The 27,363-nt window shown below is 47.3% G+C and overlaps 1 protein-coding gene across 1 annotated transcript in view; it reads right to left on the minus strand.

The window, feature by feature from the left end:
- SLX9 (SLX9 ribosome biogenesis factor) overlaps positions 1 to 25,703 on the minus strand; it is a 39,840-nt gene extending 14,137 nt beyond the window's left edge. The window contains exons 1-2 of the mRNA XM_040070307.1: positions 25,575 to 25,703; positions 24,117 to 24,225 (exon numbers count right to left, since the gene is read on the minus strand). Coding sequence (XP_039926241.1) covers positions 24,117 to 24,225; positions 25,575 to 25,703 — 238 coding nt within the window. The remainder of the gene's footprint in view (positions 1 to 24,116; positions 24,226 to 25,574) is intronic.
- Between the last annotated feature and the right edge of the window lie 1,660 nt (positions 25,704 to 27,363).

The raw sequence follows: 27,363 nt of genomic DNA on the forward strand, positions 1-27,363 counted from the left end.
CTGCAGCACAGTTTGGACAGTTGGAAAGAGTCCTTTCACATAGGATGAAGATTTATATTTTAGCAACAGAGATACATGCACCTTAGTTATTTGTGAGGATGTTGCAGTTTCAATAAAGGGCAGTGAGAAGAACAGAACACCGTTTCTATAAAAGCTTGAACAGCAAAGAATCTCTGGAATGAGATTTATTCTGAGACCAGGAGTAATTAATGTTTACCAATGGGTAAAATCTCTCCTTAGGGCTTACTAAGGGAGGCAAAATACTGAAACATTGCTATGCTTTTTGACAATGCCTTGCAGGCCTGCATTTGAAAGAGATTTTCCCCAAAATATCCTTTCCTTTCCTGCTAATAAGATTACCTTTGACTATCCTGCCCTTTGAGAAGCTTTAAAAATCAGCAGTTCAGTATCTCTGCAGCATTACACAGTGAAAGACCCAGATCTGAAATAGTTACACTATTGGATTTTAACTAATGCTTCTAATTTATGCAAAAAGCAATGAACACATTAGTCTACCTTAATTTCCTTGTCTTTTATCTGTATGTCTTTTCCTTATGCCTTTAACTGCATATTAGCTAGCAGACAATTAAACTGGCATTCCCTAGGGAAGTTTTCCATCTCCAGTCACTGGTTCCTGTAACTCCTCTCATACTGGTTTTGGCACCTGGTGTTTCTTTTACCTATGCCTTCATAGATACTCTTTCAGCACCTTAGGGGAAGCAGCTCTGCCCGGCTGTACTTGTTACTGCATCCCCAGTGGATGGATTCAGTGGAGACACTGCATTTTATCACCGAGCCACTGAACGGTTTGGGTTGGAAGGGCACTTAAAGAACATCTAGCTCAAACCACACCTGCCTCAGGCAGCATTTTATGCTGCATTTCCCTCAGAGCCAAAGCAGTGGCCTGATGGGGTGCTGGGGAAAGGTGAGAGAGCAGGCAAAAACAGGGAAGAGAGGGAAACAACAAAATAGATTCGAAGATACTCAGAGGGACAAAAGCACAGAGGGACAGACTTCCAAGGCAGACAGACAAATATGTCACTGTCAGGTGCCACTGCAGCACTGGCAGCAGACCAGCTGCACACAGGAGGAGGTATGAGACAGCACCTAGAACGAGTTGTGGAGTTGTTTGCTGTTTCTCAGGGATTACAGCAAACACCAGAATCTGTTACGTGCAGAGCCCCACCGTGCCCTCCACTCCTACACACAATACATCTGATGGATTCATTTGTTTGTTTGTAGCAGTACCGAGCTTTCCTCATTTCTTTTGAGCCAACTTTAGCATTCAAAGCTATCTTCCTGGGAAAAAGCAGGACATGGAAGGATTCAGACAGATTGTATCATCTGGAATCATTTCTCTAACTGGAATGAGGAAGGACAGGCAACCAGACCGTGTTCAGTGTGCAACTTGGTGAAACAAGTGCCCGCAGGAACCACTCCCTTCATCATCTGACAAGGCAGGGATGCAGCCAGTAGCAAGAGCTACAGCTAGACCTGTCCTCAGATGGAGATGGAAAAAGAGTGGCAGGAGGAATCCCAGGGCTCAGCCCTTCCACCCTGCTAAGCAAAGACAGTGCACACTTTATCTGATGGCAAGCGTTGGGAAAAGAAGAGAAACTAATAAAATAAATAAAATAAAACAGCACTGCCAGCTAGTCAAAGGGAGGGATTGTCCCACTCTGCTTTGCACTTTTGCAGCCTCACCTTGAGTCCTGTGTGCAGTTTTGGGCACCACAATACAAAAAAAGACATCAAGCTGATAGAGAGTTTCCAAAGAGGGGCCACAAGGATGGGAAAGGGTCTGGAGGGAAAGCCTCGTGAGGAGTGGTTCAGGTTACTTTGTTCAGCCTGGCAAGACTGAGGGGAGGCCACTGTGGTCTTCAACACACTCCTGAGGGCAAGCAGAGGGGCAGCCACTGATCTCTTCACTCTCATGACCAGTGACAGGGCTCGAGGAAAGGGCAGGCAGCTGAGTCGGGAAGTTTAGGTTGGATACCAGGAAAAGACCTCTAAGATCATCACATCCAACCACTAACCTACTACCATCAGGCCACGTCTGTAAGCACCACAGATGCCTTCTGAACACTCCAGAGATGTGACACTGCCCTGGGCAGCACCTTCCAATGCCTGACTACCCTTTCAGTGAAGAACTTTTTCCCAGTATCCAATCTAAACCTTCCCTAGAGCAACATGAGGCCACTTCTTCTGGTCCCTTGTTCCCTGGGAGCAGAGCCTGACCCCCACCTGGCTGCACCCTCCTGTCAGGGAGTTGTAGAGACTGAGAAGGTCCTCCCTGAGCCTCCTTTTCTCCAGGCTGAGCCCCTGCCAGCTCCCTCAGCTGCTTCTCATCAGCTTTTGCTCCAGACCCATCACCAGCTCCACTGTCCTTCTCTGAACACACACCAAGGTCAGGCTGTGTGATGCTTCACACCAGTTGTGGCACAGGGGAAGCTGCCAGGGACTATTCCAGGTTAATCACACAGCTCCTATTAAAAGCTGCCTTTGGACAGAGGTTCTCAAAGAACTTTAATGGACAGAATCCAATGTGAATCAGCAGCAAGACTTTGCAGCAGAGAAACATTTTTTTCCACATTAAGCCAGGTATCCACAATGGATCCCCTCTGTAGGTCTCAGGGAGGGGTGGGAGTCAGAGCAGTGAAGATCAGCAGGGAGCAAGGAGGACAAGGTGGATTTTTTTGTACTCCGTGTGATGCGAAGGTTTGGCAGAGAGACCCATCTTCCAGCCAGTGGAATCAGGTCAATCACTGACAGTCTGAGTAAGGGAGGCACTGCCATTTCCCAGGAAGCCCCCAGAAGCAAGATGTTAACTGGGGTTACTCCAGCCTGGCTTCCAAGAGAAGTTACCACTGAGGTAGTGTAAGGCTTCTGAAAATTTATGATCAGCAGAGAACAACGAGCAGCAACAGGCAAGAAACAACAGCACCAGCAAAACAGCAATGCCCACTGGTCAAGGGACTCATAACCATGAAAAGGCAAAAGAAAAAGCAAACACCACTCCAAGGTCCATCTACACCCTTCCCCATACCACACACACACACTGTGACTGCCAGTAGGTAACAAACATCACAGGAATGACACTCTTACATATAATTAACGAATTAACTCACTTGACTGCTGAATGCCCAGTGATCAATACTTAATTACATTTCCAGGCAGCAATGCCAGCCAGAAACTGCACTGAGTAGACTCTGCAGATATGTAACTTCAGGGTGAAAACAAAACCATCACAAGATCAGCAATAAGTGGGAGTTACACACAGGAGCTTCAGACGCTCAGAGAGGAGAGAGAAGATCATACCACAAATGTCTCCACAGCGAAGGAGGAAGAATTGAGCCATGAAGGTCAAGAGCAGACTGTCAAAACTGGCTGAAATCATAGTTTCAATGACAGGAGCATAAGGATGAAGCTCTTGCAGAGAGAAAAAGGGGAGAAGTGAGAAGGGAAGGGGCAGAAACAAGCACATTAAAGGAAGCTGCACATCCACAGGACACCATCAAATGTTCAGTGAGTTTTGTCTTCCAATAGAAAGGTGTGGGGCTGCCACAGCAAAACCAAAGCCCACAGAAAGCCCATCTGGGCAGACAGGGAGAAGAGTTGGCAGGAGGATCATTTCTGTTCCTAGCCTGGTCACCTGAAGCACCTACTCACTAAGCTCTCTCTTCTTCACAGGGCACAGATTGGACAGACCATCTCCTTCCATCAGCTGAGAAGGGATAAGCATTCAGGGGCACAGCAGAAGGCAGTGGAGAGCTAGGAGAGGACAGAATTCCCCCCTACTTCCTTAGTGTCTAGTTTTGCTGGAAGGGCATCAGGTACTTCACTCCAGCAACTTCCATTTGGGAAGCAATTGTGCTTACACCAGTCAGTGCTTTCCAGAAAAATTTGAACCTGTGACTTTTCAAACATGACAGCTGACCCCAAAGTAACATCCAAGCCTGATCTCCACACCCCTCTATCTCCCGTAGCAACAACTATTCCAACACAACACGGACTCAGACTTGCCCTAAGTAGGAAAAGACTGCCTAAAATTTATTCCTGAAGCCCTCCCTGCTTCACAAGTGTCCAGAAATACAAGGATACAATGAAAGTACTTGTGCAAAACCATGACAAATCCTAGAAAAACCTTTGAAGATCCACAGAAGTACTCTCCCCAGCTAACAGTTTCCCTGTTTCTTCTTGGGAGATTTGCTAAATTAGCATCTAAAGGGTGTACTGCAATCCAGACCTGAGGAAAGGGATTTGCTGGATGGCCCTGAATGCACCCTTCCAACACTGGCAAGAAGCTATCTCAGGCTGCCTTTTCAGCACAGAGAATACTCCATCAGTCGGAAGGACCACCCTGCCACCATTGTTCTGAGAGCTGCATAGCTCAAGGACAGGGAAGCTGAAATGTCACACCTTCTGCTTCCCCCCACCTCCTCAAAAAAAGTTCCATTAATTAGAAATAGTGCTTTAGCATCCACAGTCAAGCTGGGATTTCACCAAAACACATATTCCAAAAAACACATGTCAGGCACCAGTCAAAAAACCTGAGTGTGTCTTCAGCCACACCTAAGGTAGGCAGCCCTCACCCTTGGCTGGGCCACATATCAGGGAAGGAGCCCCGAGTTCATTTAATAGATTCTCTGTTCAGTAAATCTGCTTTCCTGGCCAACTGGCAGCCTCTTCCACCACATGCCTGCGCAGGCAACATCCCCAGAACACCACTCCAAGGTCTCTGTATGCCAACGCCCCACCTACTGCTAAAGGGATTGCAGACACACTCAAGTTCTGCAGTGATGCTTGGGCGTGCTCTGGGGAGCAGGGAAGAGGTCTGCAAAGTGCTGACTTGCTCCAGGGAATACGGAAGGCGATATTGGATTGCTTGGTTTTAATGGAACTAAAGAAAAGGAAAAAAATCAACTGTAATCGACTTCTGTGTTAATGACACAGAGCCAGGGCTGTTTTCCCTGGAAAGATCGACATGGAATGTGAAGCAGTATCAATACCAGGGGCAGTATCAATACATGACATCTGGAAACTTGGCACAGAGACAGCAGTGAGCAGACTCCACAGCAGCTCAGGGCGCTGGTGAACGGGAGCTTAGCCTTGGCTTAGCTTATCCAAGCGTTTGTTGTTGGTTCCTCCACCCCACCTCCCCCAGGTCCTGCACACAAACCCAACTAACTCCCCTGCACCCAGCTCAGCTTCCTGCTGCTTTAAGGAGCTGAGCCAAACCAAGGGAGATGTGTGGTCAAGAGCACAGGGAGCTCTGTGAGACAGCTGGACTCATCTTTCAGACTTCAGCCCTGAGGTCTAAAGTACCCATAATCTATTTTAGACAGAAGTTAAAATTCATCAGTAGCAACGTATCTCTAGGCCAACTGTTGTCCCTATTCCAGCCTAACACGAATGAGCACACAAGCACTCCCAAGCCCTCAGCAGAGGCTCACAAGCAAGGGCAGAGGGAATGTCTGCAGAACCTCTCACAGCTGGGGGAACAGTGGCACTCAATGGATTTGGCACTGGTGGTACCTACAGCTTTCTATTTGTGCAGTTCCCTGGTTTGATTTTTATAACAGTTAATTAGGCACTGGATGTTTGAAGTACCCAGCTAAGCATTTTGAGGAAAGTGCTGCTATACTCCCAAGGTTTTCTCTGCTGGCTGCTGCCAAAAGATGGGAGTGCCCAGTTTGGATACTCCTTTTGTTCTGACACAGCACACCAGCGCCTATGCCAAACCTTGTGGGTCGGTGGGCATTATCTCGTCACAGTAAGAGATTCAGCAGTGACAGCACCAACCAAGCCATGAGAAACAAGAGAAACATGAAAATCACTGGTTGACCCAGCCCAACCCTCACCTTGCCAACACAGCTCTCCCACACACAAGAACCATAGAGAAATACATAGCTGGCCATCAGAAGGAAGAAACAAATTCCCTGATCAAACATTCCAGTACGAATTCCCATTATGATTGTAGTCTGGAAGCAAAAAACAGAAGCAGCTTCAGAAACAACTCAGGTGTCAACATCAAGCAGCAGGTTTTGACCTGCTCTAACACCAGCTCATCAACAGCCTGAAAAATCTTCCTTCCTCCCCTGTATCACCTTCTCCTTTAGTACCTCTAGCTGCAGAATTCTGAGGTGGGTTCTGCCTCTTCCCAAGGATCTAATTAGAAGCACAGACAGCCAAAATGCAGAGGCCACAGCTCCACTGGGAAAAAAAGGCAACATGTGGCATGGGAGAAGGGAGATGACCAGAGGCAGGACTTGGCACAACACCACAACTTTGCCTTTTTTGACTTCCCAGCCACACCGACACAGGACTCCAGAAGAGTCCCTGTTGTTAGGCAGAAGGTAAAGGAGGGGAGCAGCTGGCAGAGGACTCCTACAGAGAAACCTGAATGCACAGTCTGAATAAAAAGCTTTTGGAGTGAATTCTGTGCCTCCCACATCTGTCTGTTAGTTACAATGAACACTGCTACAGCATCTTCTCCTTCTCTTCTTCCCCACAGATTGAGTTACAGCTGTATAGTTTAGCACAAGTGCCTCCCTTCTCCTCCTAAGGTTCCACAACTGTCCCAGGAATGAGCTTTCCACCGTGCCTACAGTCCTCCCTTACTTTCCTACTCACTCTTTAGGGGTACTGGGATGTCAACACCTCTGTCCCAAAACTCAGAACGGAGATCTTGGTAAAAGATTTACTACACAACAAAAAAATTATCAGCTCAAGACCATCAGGAAGCTGATGGTAAGAGGTTGTGCAAGCCCACCAAGGATGCAGCAGCTTTCAGAAACATATAGCAAATAAGAATGTGCCTGAACTGCCTCCTGCTGCTGACATGAAAAAAATCAGACAGAGATGCCTGGACACTAGACTTTCTTCCACAGGGACCTCAGGAAAGAAAAAAAAAATACAGCAGATACGCATAACATTTGGAGACACACACCTCTGTGTGCTGACTGCCACAGTTACATGTTTAGTGTGTGCAAACAGCAGCTGCCTAACTGGTCCCAGGCATGTGAGAGAGCCCAGGACACACATAAAACCAGTGCTACTCCCTCAGCCACTCCTCTGCCCTGTGGGGTTCAGAGCACATGCCCAGAGTGGAGCATGTGACTCTAAATTAAAGATGCAAACGTGACAGAAACTTCCCTTCAGACGCACACACGGGGATTTTACAAGGAATAAACAGAAACAGTTCGAATTGTAGCATAAGCAAACAAACAGAAGAAAGGAAACAAAACAGAAGCATTAGAAGAGAAACCCAGGAGAGGACTCGATGCTCTGAATTGCTTTATGAATGGGCTTGAGGTGAGAAGGAAGGCTTGGGAGAGGGTCACACGATCCAAGACCCTGCAGTGTGCTGAGACCAGGCTCCAGGAAAGCCCATCTGGGAGCACAGACACATCCTCTGCTGGGACAAAGGGGCAGAGGCAAAGTTCCAGCCTCTTCTAAGGAATTCCCAGTGCCTGATCCTGGGCAAGACCAATGAGAATTTTAAAAAAGCCTTATCCCACCTTATTTTCTTTTTGATGAGCTTTCAGTGCTGCCCTAGCTAATCCAATCAGTCCCTGACCTTTCTAACAGATCCCTGCCTCTGCTTTGCAAAGAGTAGCTCTTTCCTGGCCTCCAAACAGCGGCTTCCCAACCACTGGGGCTCAAGTTACCCTTTTCTGAGGGCAGCAGAGTCAGCATTTCTATTGCTTACCGTATTCTTGCCCTGTTTGCTTCTAGAACTGTAATTCTCTCCTCCCCAGTGCTAAGTAGCCAACATTTCCAGTCTTGGCCATAGGCCTTATTTTCCAGATAAAACCTGCACATCCTCTTTTGAAGCAAGAAACAAGGAGCAGATGCTGGGTATCTTACAGAAAGGCGTGTTACAATTCTGTACTTAACCTGAGATAGAATTGCCAGCAAATTCCTGCCATGCGCAGTGCACAAATTTCCTTCCCTGCTCTTTCTCCCCCACCAATTAATTCCATGATGGATCTGAAGGACAGCAGGAAGCACAGGAAAGAAGAAAGTAAGTACAGAATAATGCCTGCAAAACACAGGGAAGATATACCAATTTTCTGGCATTTACAAAAACGCTACAGGCAGAATAGACAAAAAAGCCCAAAGCTTAACTTGTACCCCAAAAGTATTTTAATCAGCTGTTCTCAGTTCCAGCAGGTCTGCCACAGAATTGTATTAAAAGCATGTACAAGGTCAGATTCTTAACACTTTCCTTCCAGTTCTTAAATTGCAACAGAAATAATGCAGTGACAAATTTATGCTAAAACAGCCAAGGGGCAGAGCGACTGGGACAGGGCAGGAACAAAAAATTCCACTTTAGCACTGCTTAGCTGTACCATTGGCAGCCCCTCTGCCCCATCTCCAGTTGTAGCTTCAGGAGACAAAAAGAAGCCACTGGAACTGGGCTGGAGGGAATACCCACTGGAACACCCATGGGCATCCTTTCACCTCGTCTGGCCAGCCACAGGCAGAGGCTGCACACCAGCATCTCACAGAGCATTAACAGAAGGCACTCTGAAGACTTGAACTGGAGCCCTGGTGTCCAGCTTTACCACCAGCAAATAGCACCACTGAGCTAAGAACACAACAGGCCTGACCACAGCTTTGTGTAATGCCCAAGTAGAGAGTGCCTGCGTGTAGTATCTCCAATGAAGTTTATTTTGGAGGACCTGCTTTGAATCTATGTGGGTACCAGAAATTCAGAACAACTGTGTGCAAGGGGTCCTGCAACTTAACTGCCATTTTACCTAAGGATCTTTGCCCAACTTGAGCCCAGCATCTTCTAGTTTGTTTTTTCCCCACTTATCTTACTGGAAGACACTGGGAACAAGTTTAGTCTCTGGGGCAAGGCTATTTGATTAAACTTCATCAGCTCCTCTTGTCTCACAGTCATCTCTTCCAAGCAAAAGAGCTCTGATAATTGAGTCATTGCTCACACTGCACACTTTTGGCATCAATGCCAAACACCTGATGCGCAGATAAACGTGAAAGCTCAGGAAGGGCAGCACTGACTGCTGGGAGCTCCTGGATCCCCTCTGAGGTGAGGCACACGTGTTTTTTCCTGCCCCTGTGCTAAGAAAGTTCAATGCCTACACACCAGCAGAAAGAAAAGCTGAAAGAGAGTTTCTAGAGACACCTCCTGACTGCTCCAATCAATTCTTCCTGTGAAGTAATTACTCTGAACCTTACTCAGAGCTTTAGGACCACGGCAAAATCTCCACTGTGTTATTTTAACTGTTGATTAATTCTCCTCTCCTGGCACTCCTCCTTGGATTCCTTAACATGCCTGGTCTCAGGCTCCCTGTGGCGCGAGTTAGTTTCCCCACTCACAACACTCCATGCATTGACAGTGAAATGAAAAAAGTAATCACATGTCAGAGCTTGCCCTTGATTGTTGAGTCTGTGTGGCAGATTAGCGTAGCGTGGTCCCCCTCCCCATGCTGCCCTATCTATTGCACAACCTGACGTCAAGGAGTTAATCCCCCCATCTGCAGCTGCCAGAGCTCCTACACTCCAGGAAACCCACACACCTGCAGTTTGGGAGCACCCAGGGAACACTAAGTCCAGCCACATCTTCTACCACTGAACAGCCACATATTAAATAATCATACTCATCTCTTCTACCTCATAGTGTGCTTAGGCAATATATACAATGTAATTTTAGATTTAGACATAGAAAAGAGCGCCACAAGTCAGCCTGTAAAATACCAGCAGACTTTTATTATTTACATAATTTAAGAATTATTAGCTCGATCCGGTCACATTCTGATCACTCAGTTCAAACACCACTTGCATCATAAGTGGCTTTATAAACTGCTGCACACGCAGAGGACTAAAACACTAACATAAAGTAAGGAGGGTGAGAATACCCAGGAAAGCTTTCCAAACAGCCTGTGAGAGGCATATGTTTGATTTCCAGCCCTCAGCTCAGTTGGGCAACAACGGACACACAGGATTGCAGAACACTTCCCATTCTTCCCCTTTTCAGGGACACATACAGCAGATTTCAAAACTGGGAAGTGTATGAAGAATAGAGATGGAAAAATAACCTCCTGGAGAAGGACAAAGCATAAAATCCTTGCTCCTCTCGTCTGTGATTGGGGTGGAGGGGGAACTCGAGCCCACTCTCAGCATCTACTGCAGCTTAGCATCTGCTGAACCCTCCTCTTGCCCGACGTGAGCACAAAGCCTTTCCTGCTCAAAGGGCTTATGCCTACACCAGAAACAAGGTGGCTTTTTTACCACAGCACTGTACAACTGAGTACCATCTATAAGTGACTGTTTCACCACAAGACTGAAGCTGCCAAACAGAAACCCTAAAGGACAGATCAAGGTGATCCTGTGCCTGCATGAAGCCTCTGTGTGCTCATAATGGCACTTTCACCCTGAAAGGGTCTTACTAGTTCTAGCATTCAAACATGACACAGTGAACTCTCAGTTTTGATGGGGTTTCTTTCATGGTGGTGATGTTGATTTAACAGTTCAACAAGCCTAGCCCATGAAAACACTCATTCCAGGCGGTGCTCAAGCACATCTGGCTTCCCTCTTCCTGGGAGCACAGATTGCCCCGCAAGTGGAACTGGTCCAAACACTGCTTTACCATCTCTTCCAGCTGCCACTGCCACTTCTGGTGGCTGCTGCTTTTGTGCTGTCTCCACTCCTCTTCCGCTTCAGCTGACAATTCAGAGCTCCCAAAAGCCCTGAGGCACCGACAGGATCACCAGCTCTGTCATCTTACACAACACAGACACTCACACAGCATCTTCCCCCTGGACAGACCTACATCCACACTCCTCTTCTCCTCTGGCTCCAGGGACACAGGGCACCATCCCATCACCAAGACCCCCAACAGACCCCTGTGACCATCACCTCACTGAAGCCTCCCACAGCATTCCTCATCTCCTGGCAGAGCCAGGCTTGCCCCCTCTCAGGGAGCTCTTTGTCTGGCCCACAAGGATTCTCACACAAGACTTGCTTTTCAAAAAAGGTCTTAGAGCAAGCCTCTCTGCTCCAAGATACCCATTTGATTCACTTTTAAATCTTCTAAAAAAGGAAAATTGAGGTCTCGGCCCCTCTAGAAGAGGTAGAAGCTGTTTTGTTGGGTTTTTTTTTCCTCCAGCCCATCACCTCTTCACCTTTACTTTATTTCAACCCTGCAGGTCAGCATCAGTTACACATCTTGGAATGACATTTTCCTGGTAGAATCTATTTTAAAGCAAGGCAAATTTGAAAGAAATGACAGGGCTCTGCCACTTTGTACTTGACACTCTCCCCTGCCAGCAGCAAAGGCAAACAATAAAGTCTCATTTACACTGTCTGCACCAGCATAAACAGGTCCAGCCCCATCCACCCCAAGCAGAGATGAGACCAGCAGCTGCCAGCACAGAGCTGTGGCAAGAACACCCATGATGTTAAAAGAAACAACAAGGGATGGCAAAGGAACAAACCGCCACGCGTAGGTGCTTCTCTGACACTCCTCGTCAGCTTTTGGAGCTGCCAGACATCTGGCATTGCCTTGATCTCCCCGTGTCTGGGACTGCAGCAGCAAACCTTGAGACTGCCCATCCATCCCCTCACCTCTCAGTCAGGGCTGACAGGGCAACAAGGACTGGCATCCTTCCTGGGAACAAAGTGCTCCCTGAAAAAAAAGGCTACACACCCCTTACCAGCATTATATGCAGTACTTAGGCTCACCACACCCCAAAAAACCCACCTACTGAGAACACCTGCACCCCCAACAAAATACCATGTCAGTTCCCAGGAGAGACTTCCATTATATAAGGGAAGCCAGCAGATCTTCCCACATTGCACAGAAGATGCTGGCAGGAAGAGTGTTTCTCTGCATGAAAAAGGCTGTGGCATGAGCACTGTGCCTGCTAATTTCCTAATATGGATCACAGTCCAATGGATTTAAATCCCCACGCCTACAGACCCATCGTGTTTCTCACTCGGCGTAAGACTGAGCTTCATCTTTTTACCCCGCTGACAGGATATTAATTTTACCTAATAGCCCAAGAGCTGCCAAGAGCTGTGAGCCATTGTTCCCATTTTTATGGCTTTGTTCAGCTTTCCTTCCCTGATGAGGAGCTCCCCATTAGTCCTGACTTTGCTGAGGCGTCGCAGCATGATGTGAAGAAATGCCAGCTACATGGTGGGTCCCAAACCAGGAGTGCAAAGCACAATCTGGACCTCTCCAGGGGGCAGGACTGATCCAAGCCACTGTGCCAGGAACAACATTTGACAGTACCAAGGAGTTTGTTCCGTTTCAGCAGTTTCTGGGTTTGGGCATTGCCACCCTAAAAATATTTCAGGGCAGAAAGCAGCAGCCAAGTGCACGTTGCTTTGGTAGAGCCCCCGTGCATGTGAGGAACACGAGGCACTCACAAACTCCTGAGGGATCTGTCCCTTTGGGTGGACACATGCACCTCTGGGTAGAGGACAGGGAGATAAAGAAGCCTGGAGGATGATGTCAAAACACACAACACCTTGTGGGTAAGAGAGAAAGGCGCCCTGTCTCCCCCCTCTGCCAATCCCCCCACCTGCTCCACCATGTCAGGCCAAGGAGCAAAGATTAGTTAGCTTTGCTTCTGCTGGGGACCTTCTAAACTGCTGGAAATCAATAGCTGATGCTGCTAAACCTAAAAAACCAAAAACTTTCCTGCTATTCCAGCTGTCTTGAACCAGCTTACCTCCTCCAGAAGTCAACAGCATGCAAAACATCACCAGTAAGATGTTCCTGGGAGATGTTCACTCCCAGCCAGGACTTGTACCCAGCTTTTCCACAAGCCTGAAACACACTGGCTACAAAGTCAGTGCTACAGCTGCTTTCTTTGAATGTTACATAATAAATAATGCATTTTAAGTATTGTGATAAATAATGCACTTTAAGTATTGTGATGCTGGACTCTAAATCCCAGCCTCAGTTAGCCTTTAAAGACAGTGCCATAATTTTTATAGTATTTACATTCCAGAGGACGGCAGGGGGTGTACCATGAGATCTCATTTAAAGATTACTTTTGGATGAAGCAAGACTGGTTCTTTAACATTTTCTTCAAGCAGAAAAAGGTGGCAGCAGCAGCTGGAGTGCAGCAAACAAATCCATAGATGCATATGGACATATAGGTCAAATAAGAATTAGGCTGAGCAAAAAAACAAGTGAAATAGTCTTTTGGCTGTTTTTCCACATACTGTGCTGACCATTTGTGGTTTAATCCTAGAGAAGCTCTCTCTCATATGAGCCTACAACCACGCCCCCAGCTTCAAAGAAGAAAGTTTTACTATAAATACTCCATATTTCTTTATACAGGCTAAGGTTTTCATATGAGCATTGTTGTTTGGTACACTTCATGCACCAGGAAAAACTGAAGGAGGAACTGGAAAATTTTGTTCTATGCCCTGCAGAGATGAAAAATATTCAAAAATATAGACCTGACCTAGAAAAAGGAAGAGTTATTCTGCTGCCCTCTAATGAGCAGATCTAACATCCAAAAAAGAACACTCCCAAAAGAGATCTGTTCTGCTCTGCCACAGGTACCTCCTCTTGTGCTACAAAGCTGTCAGCAATGCAGACACAGCTGGAGTAGCACCTCCCACACAGCCAAGACAGGCAGAAGAAACACCTAGATGGGCCCAAGATCTGTTCTGTACTTCCCTGAATTCGGATTGGAGTATATGGCTGTGTCCTGTTCCGTTCACTTCCCTTGCCTGAAGAGAGGGAGGGGAGAGGCTCCTAATTCTGACCCTGAGGACACAAGGGCCACAGTGTTGTTACAGGTACCACAGACACGTGGAAGAATGACTTGCTACAACACCTGTGGGCCTCAATTAAAAGCAAAGGAATTCAGTTCTCATGCAAGGATGTCTCTGCATCTGCACAATGCTCAGAAGACATTCAGTTGAAAAACGCAGTGAAGAAGGCGGAGAAACCACCACAGAAAAGTTCTACCTGGTACTGAGTTCCATCTCAGTGTTTACTGAGCTACTGTGATGCTGTGGGCCGACCTTGGCCAGCTGCCATATGCCCACCCAGCTGCTCCCTCCCTCCAGAAAAGAACAGGGGAGAAAAATAAGATGAAGAGTTTGTCACTCAGCAATTACCATCACAGGCAAAACAGACTTGACTCAGGGAAAATTAATGTAATGTACTGCCAATTAAAATAGAATCAGATGATGAAAAGCAAACACTGAAATATCTTCCCCTACCCACCCCCCCTCTCAGCTCCACTCCCTCATTCTCACTTCTTCATTCCCAGCTCCCTTGAGCAGTGCATGGGGCCAGGGAATGGCACTACAGTCACTCTGTGCCGCTCCTTCCTCCTCACACTCATCCACCGGGGTCCTGGTGACTGGAGTACCTCCTTTCCTCCTCTTCTGTCCCTAGTCTTCACAGGGCTGTCTCACTTCTTTTCTACTCCTTCTTAACCATACGTTTTCCCAGACAGCAGCATTGTGCCTGACAGGCTCAGCTGTGGCTGCACTTCAGCTCTCTGGACGTGGCTGTGCCCAGAATGTGACAGCTCTGGCTTCTGTCCTGCTACCAAAACCCTGCCACTTACACCCAATACAGGCAAACAGCCCAATGCCCTCTACTTTGGAGGAAAGAAAACACATGAAGAAGTTCTACTAGCCCCACATAAGCAGCATCTAGACATCTGTATGCTATTTCCATAAATAAAAACCCACTTAGGTTTAGGTACAGACACTGAAACAACAAGCACACCTGCAGCTGCAGAGGAGCACACCTAAGCCCAGCCCTGCAGCCACAAATTACTGGCACGAATCAAAAGCAATAGCCAGAGGCTCCACTGAGCAAAATATGGAAGCATCACAGAACAAAGCAATTTAAAATTGTGATTTCTGACCGCAGAATTCCTGCAGTCTGGAAAAGCCTTCCCATGTCTCCCTGCTGACAGGCACACCAGGTTATTTCAATTCAAACCACATTGTGAAATAACTGCTGCGGGTATAGACACAGCCTGTACCCGTGGCAGCTGGAAATGTCCTCTCCATGCTAAAGAAGCCCATTCCCGTTACATAAGAACACTCAGTGACCTGAATTTACAAATAACCTTGGAGAGGAAAACAGACATAAGGAAAACCAAAGTTTAAAAGCCATGGAGCTAGGAAACGCAACAGGAATCAGCCTAGAGCGTGTACGTGCACAGCCACACCAGGCACAAACATCCACGGCATTCATAGAAGCCAAAATTCCTTAACTAGATCTATTGATTTGCTCTGTGTTCTCCAAGCAATCAAGAACACAGCACAAGTGGGTCAGGAAATAAGTCTGTATGCCTCATTTTCCCTCAGATATCCTGCCTGGGACTCTCTAAACCACCACATTTCATTGGAGTTGGTTATCACCATCACTACATACCTTCCAGCTCACAGTCCCTTCTTGTCTGAAGTGCTTGAATAGCCTGTTCTTCTGCAGCAGGATTTCCCCTAGAATTTTCTGTGGTTTGCCTTATGGAACACTTGCAAAACTGCTAGTTCAATCTAAATCTGTCCAAATTATCATTTCAAACAACCCAGAATATTCCAGTACCCACTGCATTTAATCCTTGCATAGCTGTGTTTCCCACATTTAGCTCAAACAATGTATATTGAGATTTACTGTGTTAAAAGCTTCATTAAAAAAGCAAAACAAAACAACAAAAACCCCTTTCTACAAGCCACGTGACAAAAAACCTAAGCCCAAATTAAATGTTCTTACCAGTTATGTCATATGTGAGCATCAGTAGTGCCACTCTGAAATGCTGAAGGGGATAAACAGATCTTCAGCTGACACATGCATTTCCACCCAAGCATAAAGAAAACCTCAGTCCATAAATTAATTACTCACGAAGAGCAGAATAAAGGATAACTTGCATAGAAGAGAATAACACTATAGATCCCATTAGGTCTGAATGACACACGTGAACTTTTGAGGTCTCCCTGTAACATAGGCTGTAACTCAGTAAGCCCCACATTAGCAGGGCACAGATTTATCTCTCGGTAAATCAGAAATGTGATTTATATAGTACAGAAGTTGCTGGGGGGGAAAACAAAACAAAAAAACAAACAAACAAAAAAAACAAACAAACAAAATCCCACCACCCAAGCAAAATCATGTTTATCACGTAGGCATTTCCCAGAGGGGTTAGCAGGAGAAGGCTCACTTATTCCTCCACCCCAGAAACGTATCAAGACAAGTCAGAAGGGGCAACCCAGAACAGGGAAATCTCTCATGCAATCCACCCTTCACCAGCCTTCACTGACTTTCTTTCAGAGAGACATCTGACAGTTTGACACAACACCACCCCACTGCTGGTGACAAGGAAATGGCTCTGACTTCCAGAGCTATCAACCTGCCCTTTTCACAATTTTTCACAAGTGCTTCCTCAGCCCCACTGAGATGTGGTTTCTCAATTCCTGCAGCGTTGAGCCATCCCTCTCACACCCACAGAGGTTTGCATTACTGGAACTTGTGCTGGGAGGCCCCTTTGTCACCAGTGCAGAGCCATTCCACCTCTCTTTCTGCAGAATTTATAATTTCATAACTTAATCATGTTAAAGCTTCAACATTAGTACAGCAAAGAGAAGGACTTCAGTTCATAACCCTCTTTTGTAACACCGCAGCTTCAGTACTCTCCTAGGCAGCGCTGATCTATTTTTGTGTAAGGATGTCCGACCATTTTAAATTCATTTCACCTGAGAATACCAGACTAGATCAGGATCTTTTTAAAGCTCCAGGAATCATGATCACACAGAGCAAGACATGGCATGACATGCACCTGCCATGCCCCACTACTCCTGGCCAGGAAGGCAAGGGGTCACCCTGGTCTCAAATTCAGCAAGCCTTCAGCGGCACAAGGCACTGATATGTTTGACCTAAAAACCTCATGTTTGAGCACCCAAGCTTTACAAAGTCTGGAAGAAGGCTTTGCAACAGTACAGAGCAGCACCTCAGGAGCTTCTCCAAAGAAGTCTCCAGTCCCTCACTGAGCCATATCCTCTTCTCCATCCATCCAGCAGCATGGAAAGGCTGCTCCAGGGCAGACACGTACCCTCCACTAGTGCTAGTGGTGAGCATTACACACCAGGCGCAGCCAAGGAACCAAGCATAATAAGAAACTAGAGCAATCTGACACATCCTTCAAACTCCTAGGACTCATTTCAAGCTCTTCCCACTGACAGCCTCCTCCCCTGGAGCAGGCTGCAAAACATTTTGGAAGGTTTGGGCTCTCTGGAAAATGTTTGTGTTTGTGTAGTGTTCAGTATCCATGACCACGAGCTAATTGGAGTCTTTTGGTTTTTTACTGTTAATTTTAAGAACAGAGACTTAGCCACAGCTAGAGGGAGGGAAAGAAAACAAAAAAGTTAATTAGTTCCATAAATATTAACACAACTGATTCCTGTGATCTGGCAGAAGGCACTCACAACATGGAAATGCTCTATTTGCAGAAGGGAAGCAAAAGCACTGAAAACAGTGCGAGCTTCAGACGCTCATTTACTGCTTCTCAATTAATTGCATTTACTTTAATTAAAGTGGAGCTTCCCACAGCTATTCTTACAGCCAGCACCACACTGCACAGACAAATTGTTAAAGCAACATTAAGCAGCATGGATTTTTAACCCTTTTTTTTTTTTAATTATTATTTAAGGCACCACTGTCTTTGGCTTTCAGTAGGATCCCCACTCCACAGCCCCCCCAGAGACTACAGCAGGTCTCTGTTCTCCACTTCAACCAATCCCCACAGCTGCCCACTGCTGCTACAGAACTTGGTCAAGCTGACTCCTGAAGTAAGAGCCCACTGATTTTAATCCTTTGGACCAAAGGAACAGAAAAACCCTCTAGCTTTGAGGTCAGCTGCTGGGAACTACGGAATCTGTTTGAGGTGTCCTGTAGACTGAGGTTGTCTGACCTCACTGCAGAGGCCTCCCAGACAACAAACCGCTATCTCAGCTCCTCTCAAACACAGCACAGCTTTCTAACAGCCTGTTACAAAACTCTGAGACACCAAATCTGCCCTTAAAAGGTGATCTGGCGTTGTCAAAATAAAAGCAGGTCCTAATGATGCAGTCAAAAAAACAAATAAATTTCAGCAGAACAGCAAGGAAGAAGGAACATACAGTAATTTTCTACCTAAAGCAACCTACCCACATAAGGTAAACTGCTATCTGTCAATTTATCAAGCTACCAGAGTGGCCAGCCTTGGGCCTTGGGGAGAGGTAAAGAGTTTAATCCCTACACAGCATTCTCCCTTCCCTGGGAGCTTTTCCTTCCTTGCAAATTTTATTACTGGGGGTCTCCAACACTCTCACACACAATGTCAGAAGCAACATCAGCTTACGCAGGGAAATTTCCACTTTGAGCTGAGACCTGCATGTTCAGTCCTGGGATACATCTTGGACCTGTGCAGGTGACACAAAGAACACAGACACATTGCAGAAGGTATGGGGTGGAGGTGATGCCTTAAGTTTTAGATCTCATGTTTTTCAGATTCTGCGCTGCCTCAGAGTGTAGTTCTGGGCCTCACATTCAGTGTCAGCCAGCCCTTCACAGAGCAGGAAGACAAAACAAATCCTTTTCCTGCTGGAGATCAAGGACAACGGGTACAAGTTTTCAGAACCAAAAGTACAAACAATGATGGGCTGAAGAGAGAAACAAGAAGGATGGGACGTCACAATCTGAGGCTGTAACTGGACAATTAAACCCCAATATGCAAATGCACCAAAACTTATAAAAGTGTGAGGCCTCGTGACCATTTGTCCATTTTGTGACCATTTTGGGTCTACCCTCAGTGTAGCCCTGGCCAGGCTCTTGTCCTGCCCAAGGTGTACCCTAAAGGCCTTTTAATAAATACCTACTTTACTCTCTAGCTCTGTCCAGTCTCTGTCTCAGGTCAGCCTTCCCAGGGCACCAGAGGGAGGGGAGAGCTAAAGCAAGAATTCCCAGCTCAAACACCACTCACCCACACACCCATCAGATATTTTCAAAGGCATTAAAATGGGTTCAGTGCTGCACCACCAAGGGCATCACCGACAGCGTCAGGGAGAGCATTTTTACCACTCCCCAAATTCACACAGCTTGGGCAGCTAATAACAAAGACAGATGGAGGAGAACCACCTCATCACTCTGGTCTAGCACAGCACGCAGGCACTTCCCAGGGAAATCTCAGGAACATGCTGGAGGTGCTGCAGCCACCCCCTGCCATCCTCAGCGTGTGGAGCAGCCCGTTTACACCCCTGCCCATCTGAGCACTGCTACCCTGGGGAACAGCTTGAGGAAGGCGTTCTGCACAAAACAAACACAAGACAGGCCTGACAACTGCCAGCACAGAATGAAAAGCTGAAGAAAAGCAACAGCAGCAGAATTGTGAGGATCCAGCAGCTTTCCACACCAGAGATGTGAATGACCAACGCAAGCAGATTTCAAAATTCCCCAAGTATGCATTAAGAAAACCAATATTCAGAATAGATGCATACTTCAAAACAAACAGGGTTAATTTTTATTTTTTAATCCTTCAATTGTTAAACACCCCAGTATGCCAGAAGAGTGGAAAAAAAAAACAAAACAGGAAACGTGATATGGACAAAAGAGGAGAAACCTTAATATTTAAAGGCAATAAACATACAGAAATCAAATCAACAGGCAGGAATAAACTAGAGGACACAAAGATTGGCATCCTGTCAAGAGCTCCTGAAGAGTAATGGCGGCCTGATCACAGCTGCAAATTTTCCACACTGGTGTGGGTCCACTGCAGGGGTAACCATGAGCCTAGACACTGCAGGAACAGCAGTGCTGTCAGAGAAGACTTACAGGGACCCTGTAACATTCTGGTACAACATCCATTAAAAAAAAAAAAAAAAACAAAAAAACTGGACAGCAAATCATATTGCATGAAGCCAATGCAGGACCACAACGCTTTTCTACTTCTCCTGGAGGCTACAAAAGGAGAACAGAATTGGACAAGTGGGTGCAGAGCCCAAGCAGAAGCAGGTAAGGTGACAGACTCAGCAAATCTGGAATTGCAGAGCAGAAACTGAGGTGAAGACCAGAAGGGATCTGTCAGCGACTTGCAGACAAAGGCTTGGTAACAAAAGGAACTCACAGAGAATGTCAGAAAGGAGGAAAGTAAGGCTGTACACAGCCTGCAAATGCCAGAAATTCACTGCTGTCGGTGAATTCCTGCTAAGTCTGATTTTATCATCTCCTATGTCCACATATTTTCAGGAGGAGAAGGGAATTCCTTCTTTGTCAGATGCTCAGTTTGTCAGATGCTTCACGTCCTGGTATAGAATCACAAACCCACAGAGTGGCCTAGTTGGAAGAAACCTAAAGAGAACATCTACTTAAACCCCCTCTTTCATCTGTCATTATCCCACGTTGCTCCAAGCCCCATCCAACCTGGCCTTGAACACTTCCAGGGATGGGGCAGCCACAGTTTCTCTGGGCACCCTGTGCCAGGGCCTCACAACCCTCATTGTAAAATGAGAAGTCTTTCTTTATGTCCAATCAGAAATCAGGATGATTTTGCATCAGGTTTTGCAAACAATTATGAACTCACTGTTGTTGCACTTTTGTTTTCTCAACAACACAGCCTGTCACTGTTCCCTTCTGGAGTAGCCAAAAAAAAAGCAGGAAGCTACCAATCCAGTTGTTCATATCATTCCACAACTGGCTCATCATCCACTCCAAAAAAAGAGACATTTATAGACAACTGCTCGGCCAGAGCCAAGCTTGAAGCCAAGCTTCAAGGAGCAAACACTGACGAAGGAAAGCTAAAGAAAACAAAAAATGAGCAGCAGCAACCCCAATATGACAGGCCATTATTTCTGACTTAGTAGGAAACATTTAATTCCCACGCTACAGAGGCTCAGCCAAATGAGACTTATCCACTCACTCCAGTCACAGAGGTCCCTGCGTGGATTAGATTACGGCAAAGCCTTTGGTTTACATTACGTCAGTGGCTAAGTAAACTGTACTGACAGGAAGCAATCACTGAGCACAAAGTAACCCATGGACTGAACTTCAGCATTCTCAGGGATGGCACTGGCTTTTGTCACCTATACAAGTGTGGAAATCATCTGGAATCTGGCATTAAGCTGAGCTAATGATTAAAGACAAAAAGCAGAGCAGGGGAAAGCTGTCGCAGCAGGTCTGCTTCACGGCACGACACAGCTTAGAGCTACCATATTAAAATACTTTCTTTTTTAGACCACTGGCTTTTTATATCACATAATGCAAGGCTCACCTACAATGAATTCCATTTTGGTGACATTTTTTCAGTACAGTTCCACCCTCTCCTTCTCATGCCACAAGGATTACTGATGCCAGAACAGCCTGCACTGGTACCTCACACTAATCACAAGCACACTGAATCAGCATTGTAGCTAAAGGAAGCAACAGACCACCACCATGAGCAGCAGATACTTCCACAGGGCACCCTGGCTCAACCAGGTGCACCAACAATCCTCAGAAATCCCAGAAAAACAAGGCCTTCAGCTAACAAGAACCAACAACACCACTTTATCTCCCACAAAAAGGGCCCTCACTCCTTTCAGCTCCAGCACACACAAGCTCTCACATTAAGGGGGATATCCCTGCTGGAGACTCCGGACTTGCCAATTTTCACATCATGTTTCTCCCTGTTCCCTCAAAACCACCACAGCCAAAAAAACAGCAAAAGCTGGTCACTTAAAAATTGAGGAAAATTATGAGGAAAAAAGTGTAGAGAGAGGTGTCCTCTCTTGTTGGCAACCACAGGCAACAGCCCTCAAGCCCCAGCACAGCAGTGGATTTGTTTCCTACAGGACTGCAGCCCTTGGGCTCTGACACATCAAAACAGCTGTTCCAGGTGAAGCCTTTTATCCCATGGAAGTAACCATGCTCTGCTGTTGGTTAGCTAGCCCCTGTGATGGTACACATAGCATCAGAGAGCTGCCTATACCATGGGTTTATTTACAGAGTATAACAATGCTCTCTGCATTCTCTCTTCCTCCTAGTAACCAACATCCAGTCGGCTTTTTTGACTAATTTCGAGCTCCAAGCTGACATCTAAAACCTAACCCAATTCCAAGATCTTCCTCAGACTAGGTTTTATTTGGGAGAGAGTCACAGCATAAGGCCAGATCTAACCACAAAACACAGAGATACCAGCAATCTCGGACAACGTGAATAAATCTTGGATAATGTGAGATATACACACACAGGACAAATACCTGTTTTCCCAACTGCAACACAGCAGCCTTGGCAGGAAAAAAAAAAAATCCTCTCCAGCTGTGAAAAGCACAGAAGATAGTAAGCCCACCTACAGTCTGCCAACTTGACCTTCTCAGAGCTTGAAAAGCAAGTGGGAGGGAAGCATGCTTTTGTCTTGTTATTAAATCTTAAAATAGCAATGTGTAGGAGAATCCTACCCTTCTGCCCTGTGCACTAAGGTGAGGGGGAAAGGGAGGAAGAGGTGGAGGGAGGGTTAGAGTCAAGTTGAACTGCAGAACAGGCTCAGAGCTGACCAGAGACGCCAGGAGACAAAGCACGTCTGCCCAGAACGTCTTTCCTAACTCTACGGTGTCTGCCACTGTATGCAGAGACCAGTCACAGTTCACTGAATTAACACAAAAGAAAATGAACTGATTTCCATAACGAGAAAGCCTCTACGCGGCTCCAGAGCGCGACAACAACGGCACAACAGCTTGGGAAGACGTGAACAAACAATCAGATCACTTTTTGCCTCGCTGAATTGCGGCTTTGAGCCCCCAAACGAAGGGTTATTTTTAGCCGATCGTCTGGAAAGCGCGCGGGAGCGCGAAGCAGCGGGGTCAGCACGGCTGTCTGCAGGAGGCCAGCACACACCGCGGAGAGAGGCAGCCAGGCACTGCACATCTGCATCATCGGCACCGCACGGGCACCAGCAGCACGGCTCTATTTATAACCCAGACACGTACAGCTGTAGCCTGCAATGAGAGGCTGGGACCGCAGGCCGCCAGCCCCCAACAACGCGCTGTCTGATTTAATTAAAGAGATGGCAACGTGCACACGGAGATGTGTGCATGTCCTTTTCCCAGGAGAGCCACCAACAATGAGCCCAGTGTTTCAAAAACAGTACGTTTTGCCAAGGTTTCTGTGCAGAGAGCAGGCAAATGTGTCCTCACACAACCTCCCCACTCCCTCACTCTTTGCCCAAACGTCAGTGATGGGCAGCTCACTGCTGCTCAGGCAACCACCCGCCCTTGAGTGATTGATTTGTTTATAGGCCTGGACAGGAAAACAAAGTCAGTGTAGTATTTATCTACATGAAGAAAATAAATAAATTTACTTTGCAAAGATGGTATTTGGGAGTCGCATGCATCTTCTGCACCAGGACTGCTTACTGTGCTACTATGCTCTGTCCGCTAGTTTGTTCCTTCTGGGATTTTTTAAACATTTACATTTAGATTGTGGGGGTTTGGGATTCAAGTTTCAGAGAAATTTTTTGAGACCTTGCTGACATTTAAAAGTGAAAACTGCTTTCACGTACAAAGCTCTGTCTCACAGTGAGCAGGCAAAGAACATTTTCCTTGTGGTGGGACTGGAACTCAAAGGGCCTCCCTCTCCTCACGTCCTCCCTCTTCCCCCTCTCACCTTCCATACCCCCTACGAACTAAGATTCTCCTGCCCAGGAATCCTCGTGCCACGGACCCCACAACAGCAAAGGACAGGAGAAGACTGGCTGCAGTCAGGCTGCTGTGAGTGAAGCACTGCTGTTACACAATGAGAACCTGCTGGCCGAGTGTTGGTTACCAATGGCAGCTGCTGGTGAGGTGAAAGCAGCCCCAGAGCAAGCCCAGAGACCAGGTCACAGCCTGGGCTCTGCTGGGCTCCCAACCCTGGCATCCTTGGCTGCACAAGGATATCCCACAGATGGCATGAAGCTAGTTCCCCACCTAGGGATCACTAAGCACGTCCATGCAAAAGCCCAAACAAAAAATCTAGACGCGCCCACAGGAATGCAGGAAGCAATGTTAGCATTGCAGCCCCCTGAGCTTCCTGGGATAGCCACTAAAAGCCACCACACAGTCCCCAGTGTCTTTGCTCACAATCTAATGCAGCACTGATTCAAAATGCAACAAACCTGTTCTGGAGGAAATGATGCTTCCGGAGTCCAAGTCAAGCTTCTTCACCAGGGTATCAGGGTCAATTTTCAGCCCAGAAAATACACCAGAAGATGAGAAGTCCCAGTCCTTACACAAAAGAAATATAAAGCAGGAATCAGCACACACACCACCAGGCAACACTTGTTAAAAAAAAAATTAAAAATCAAACCTAGCACCATCCAGATAGGAACAGTAGTAGTGAGCAGGCGTCTCTCTTGAGCAGGCAAAGGCAGGTAAGGCACCCCCCAGTCCTGCTCCCCTCCACCTACCCTCCAGCTCATACACACAGAAGGAGGTTCCGCAAAGTTCGACTACTCTGTTCCTAAAAGATTCCTGCCCCAACTCAACCTCGCCTCATTCAGTTGTATTCACTCCCAGGAGAGCTGTGAACAGCATCCTTAGGAAAAGACAGATTTATTACAGGTACAGAACAATATAGATAAGCAACAAATGAGAAGATTAGGGGATTAAAGCCTAAATCAATGGACATTAGGCAGATACAGTAACTACTAGCAACTCACCAAATCTTCAGCATCATGCTTTAAGCATGGAATGTCTCCCTAAGATCTGCAGTAGCTACTCTGGTTGGATTAGAATTCATTTCTTTAGCCAACAGTACCAACCATCACCAACACATAACTTCACAGTGGTATGAACCCAGCTGTACTTGGCACAGGCAATTCCTCCCTCCTCACAAGGAAAGCTTAGGCACATAAAAAACATTTACTGGTGCTGTGTCTTTGCTGTGAGGCGGCTAGGGGGAGGCACCTGAACTGTGTGCTCAAAACACAGCTGGGAAAAACAGAATATCCTAAGTAATTCCGTATAAATTACTTTTTGCTCCTCTCCAGCTGCCCTAACCTAGAATTAAAGGGAGGCACTGCAGGACTCCCCTCCTCTCCCAACGCTTACTGATAACAATGCCCACTGCCGCACTCAAGCTACCCCAACGCAACGCAGCCCGGGCACCCTGACTGCAGCAGCAGCGCTGGGACACGCGTGTCCCCGTGTCACCACCCTACGTGGGATGGGGACACCACGCTGCTGCCGCTCCGGACTAGCGGTACTGCCAATGGAGCTCTGTGCTGGGCCAGCTCCAGGCTCCGCCGTGTCACGTCCCTGCCGTGCCCGTGGCACACGCCCCCGCGGGTGAGCGGAGCAGCAGCCGCCCAGCAGCACCAGGGCTTCAGCGGGGCTTTCGCCGCCAAGAGGGACCCGGCCTGCGCCGCCCTGTCAGCCACCACCGCCGCGTCACGGCGGCCAGGCCCGCAGCTAGCGACGGACACCCCCTGCGGCCAGCACGGACCCACAGGAGCTCAGGGCGGCCGGGGCTGCGCGGGGACCGGCCCTTTCCGCAGGGGGAAGGCGGACGAGTCACGGCGAGGCGGCCGCTGCCGGCCCCCGCCCGCCGCCGCCGCGCGTCCCCGCCCCGGTACCTTCCCGGCCGCCGCGCTCCATCCGCCCGCGGCGGGGCCGGGCCCGGGCCCGGGCTCGAGCAGCGGCGGCGCGGCCCGGGCGGGCCGGGGGGCGGCGCGGTGCAGCCGCGGGCGCTTGGCCTTGCCCATGGCGGTGTGGGGAGGAAAGGGAAGGGGCCGGGCCGGGCCGGGCGGGACCTTCCGGCTGCGCCCACGCCGAGCCCCGGGAAATTCGCCTTCCTCCCTTCCACGGGCGGAGCTCGGGCGGCCCGCCTCGGCCCTTCACCGTGGTGGCAGGTGCACGGGCAGCCTTGTGCTGCCAGCGTCTGTGCAGGGCAGCGTGCAGAGGATAACTGCCCTCTGGTCAGTTGCAGCCTGAGGATAATTGCTCTCTGGTCAATTGCAGCCTGCCCAAGGGGGTTCCTGTGGACGGCCTGAGGGTGTTCAGCGTGCTTAGCTTAAGCCCGGATACTCTGCAACGCAGTTCTAAGCCAAGTGTACGCCTCTGTAAGAGCTGAGGGCTCTTGGCGGCGTTGGAAATGTTAGGAAAATTAATCCATGAATACCAGAGGTTTATGTCTAAAAAAGGAGACAGAGGAGTCCTTTTACTTTATTCGAATAAAGGGAGAGGCCATGGGGCATTTCCCCTGGGGTCTCTCAGTTTTTCGGAGGACTCAGCCTCCTTTTTATCCTAATTTCCCGGCCGCATTTCCGTCTCTCTTTCCCCGTTGGCTGAGGTACTTGAGAGGTACAGACTTCCCGAAATGCCTAAAACCTAAGGTTCCCCTTTTAATGTATAACCCCCCCTAATCTTTAATTCTTAGGGATTTATGGGGTTTCCCCATTGTTGCTTTCATCTTTCAACATTCAATTTCATTTACAAGTATCTTCTTTTCCATTCATCAATCAATAGAATCCTTCCCATTGTTTCTCTTATCTCCCAGTGATAGTTTTATCTACCAGCAGACCCAGGGCTTGTTTGTAAGGACAAATCTTGTCATTGCTCTCAGAAATGATACAACTTCCCTAAATTCATTTTAATTAGTTGATCGATTGTAAGCAGCTTTTTAAGTTTCTTCACAGACTCTTAGTGTTACTTAGATCATTAGATCACGGAAACCTTTCGGTGGTTAATCCTGACAAGCTTCAATAAGCAAAGCCAAAGTGAGCTGAAGATCGGACATCCGAGATCTTAAAGTTATGGCCCTCCAAGGACATTGAAGTAACCAGAAAGTACCAGAAGAAACAGAAGCCAGGAAAGTTGGAGACTCCCTGTCCGAGAGACAGATGATAAGAGGGCTAAAGAATGTGCGCCAAATTAGCATGAAGGGCAAGAAATCAATAAGCAGGACCAGATAGAATGCTAATTAATGAAGATAATTATGTAATATACCTCCATTTCTATAATGTATTTTTTATATCTATATATATGTAATGTATAAGTAAGTGAAAAAAGTTTTGTGCTGGGGCCAGTGTGAAGGTTGAAATGTTTTTAGCCACACACACACCTCCTCCTGGCCAGGAATAAAGCCTTACTAACATTAAAAAGACATTTTAGAGAGAATCTTATTTATCCCAAGGATTTCAGAGATTTCTTGGTAACAGTAGCACCAGCCAGGGACCAGGCTGGTACAGTAGGACAAAAAACAACTCTAAAGCTTATTTCTACATTTTTATTTCTACAGTTAAACCAGTAGAAAATACCCAGCAAGCCTCTAGGGAGGGCCAACACCTGCCAGACTGCAGTCTTGGGCCCAGGTGGGCACCACAACAAAGCAACCCAAGCCTCAGCTGCACATTTCCACCCACA

The sequence above is a fragment of the Hirundo rustica genome, chromosome 7 (assembly GCF_015227805.2).
Source record: "Hirundo rustica isolate bHirRus1 chromosome 7, bHirRus1.pri.v3, whole genome shotgun sequence".
NCBI classification, from domain to species: Eukaryota; Metazoa; Chordata; class Aves; order Passeriformes; family Hirundinidae; genus Hirundo; species Hirundo rustica.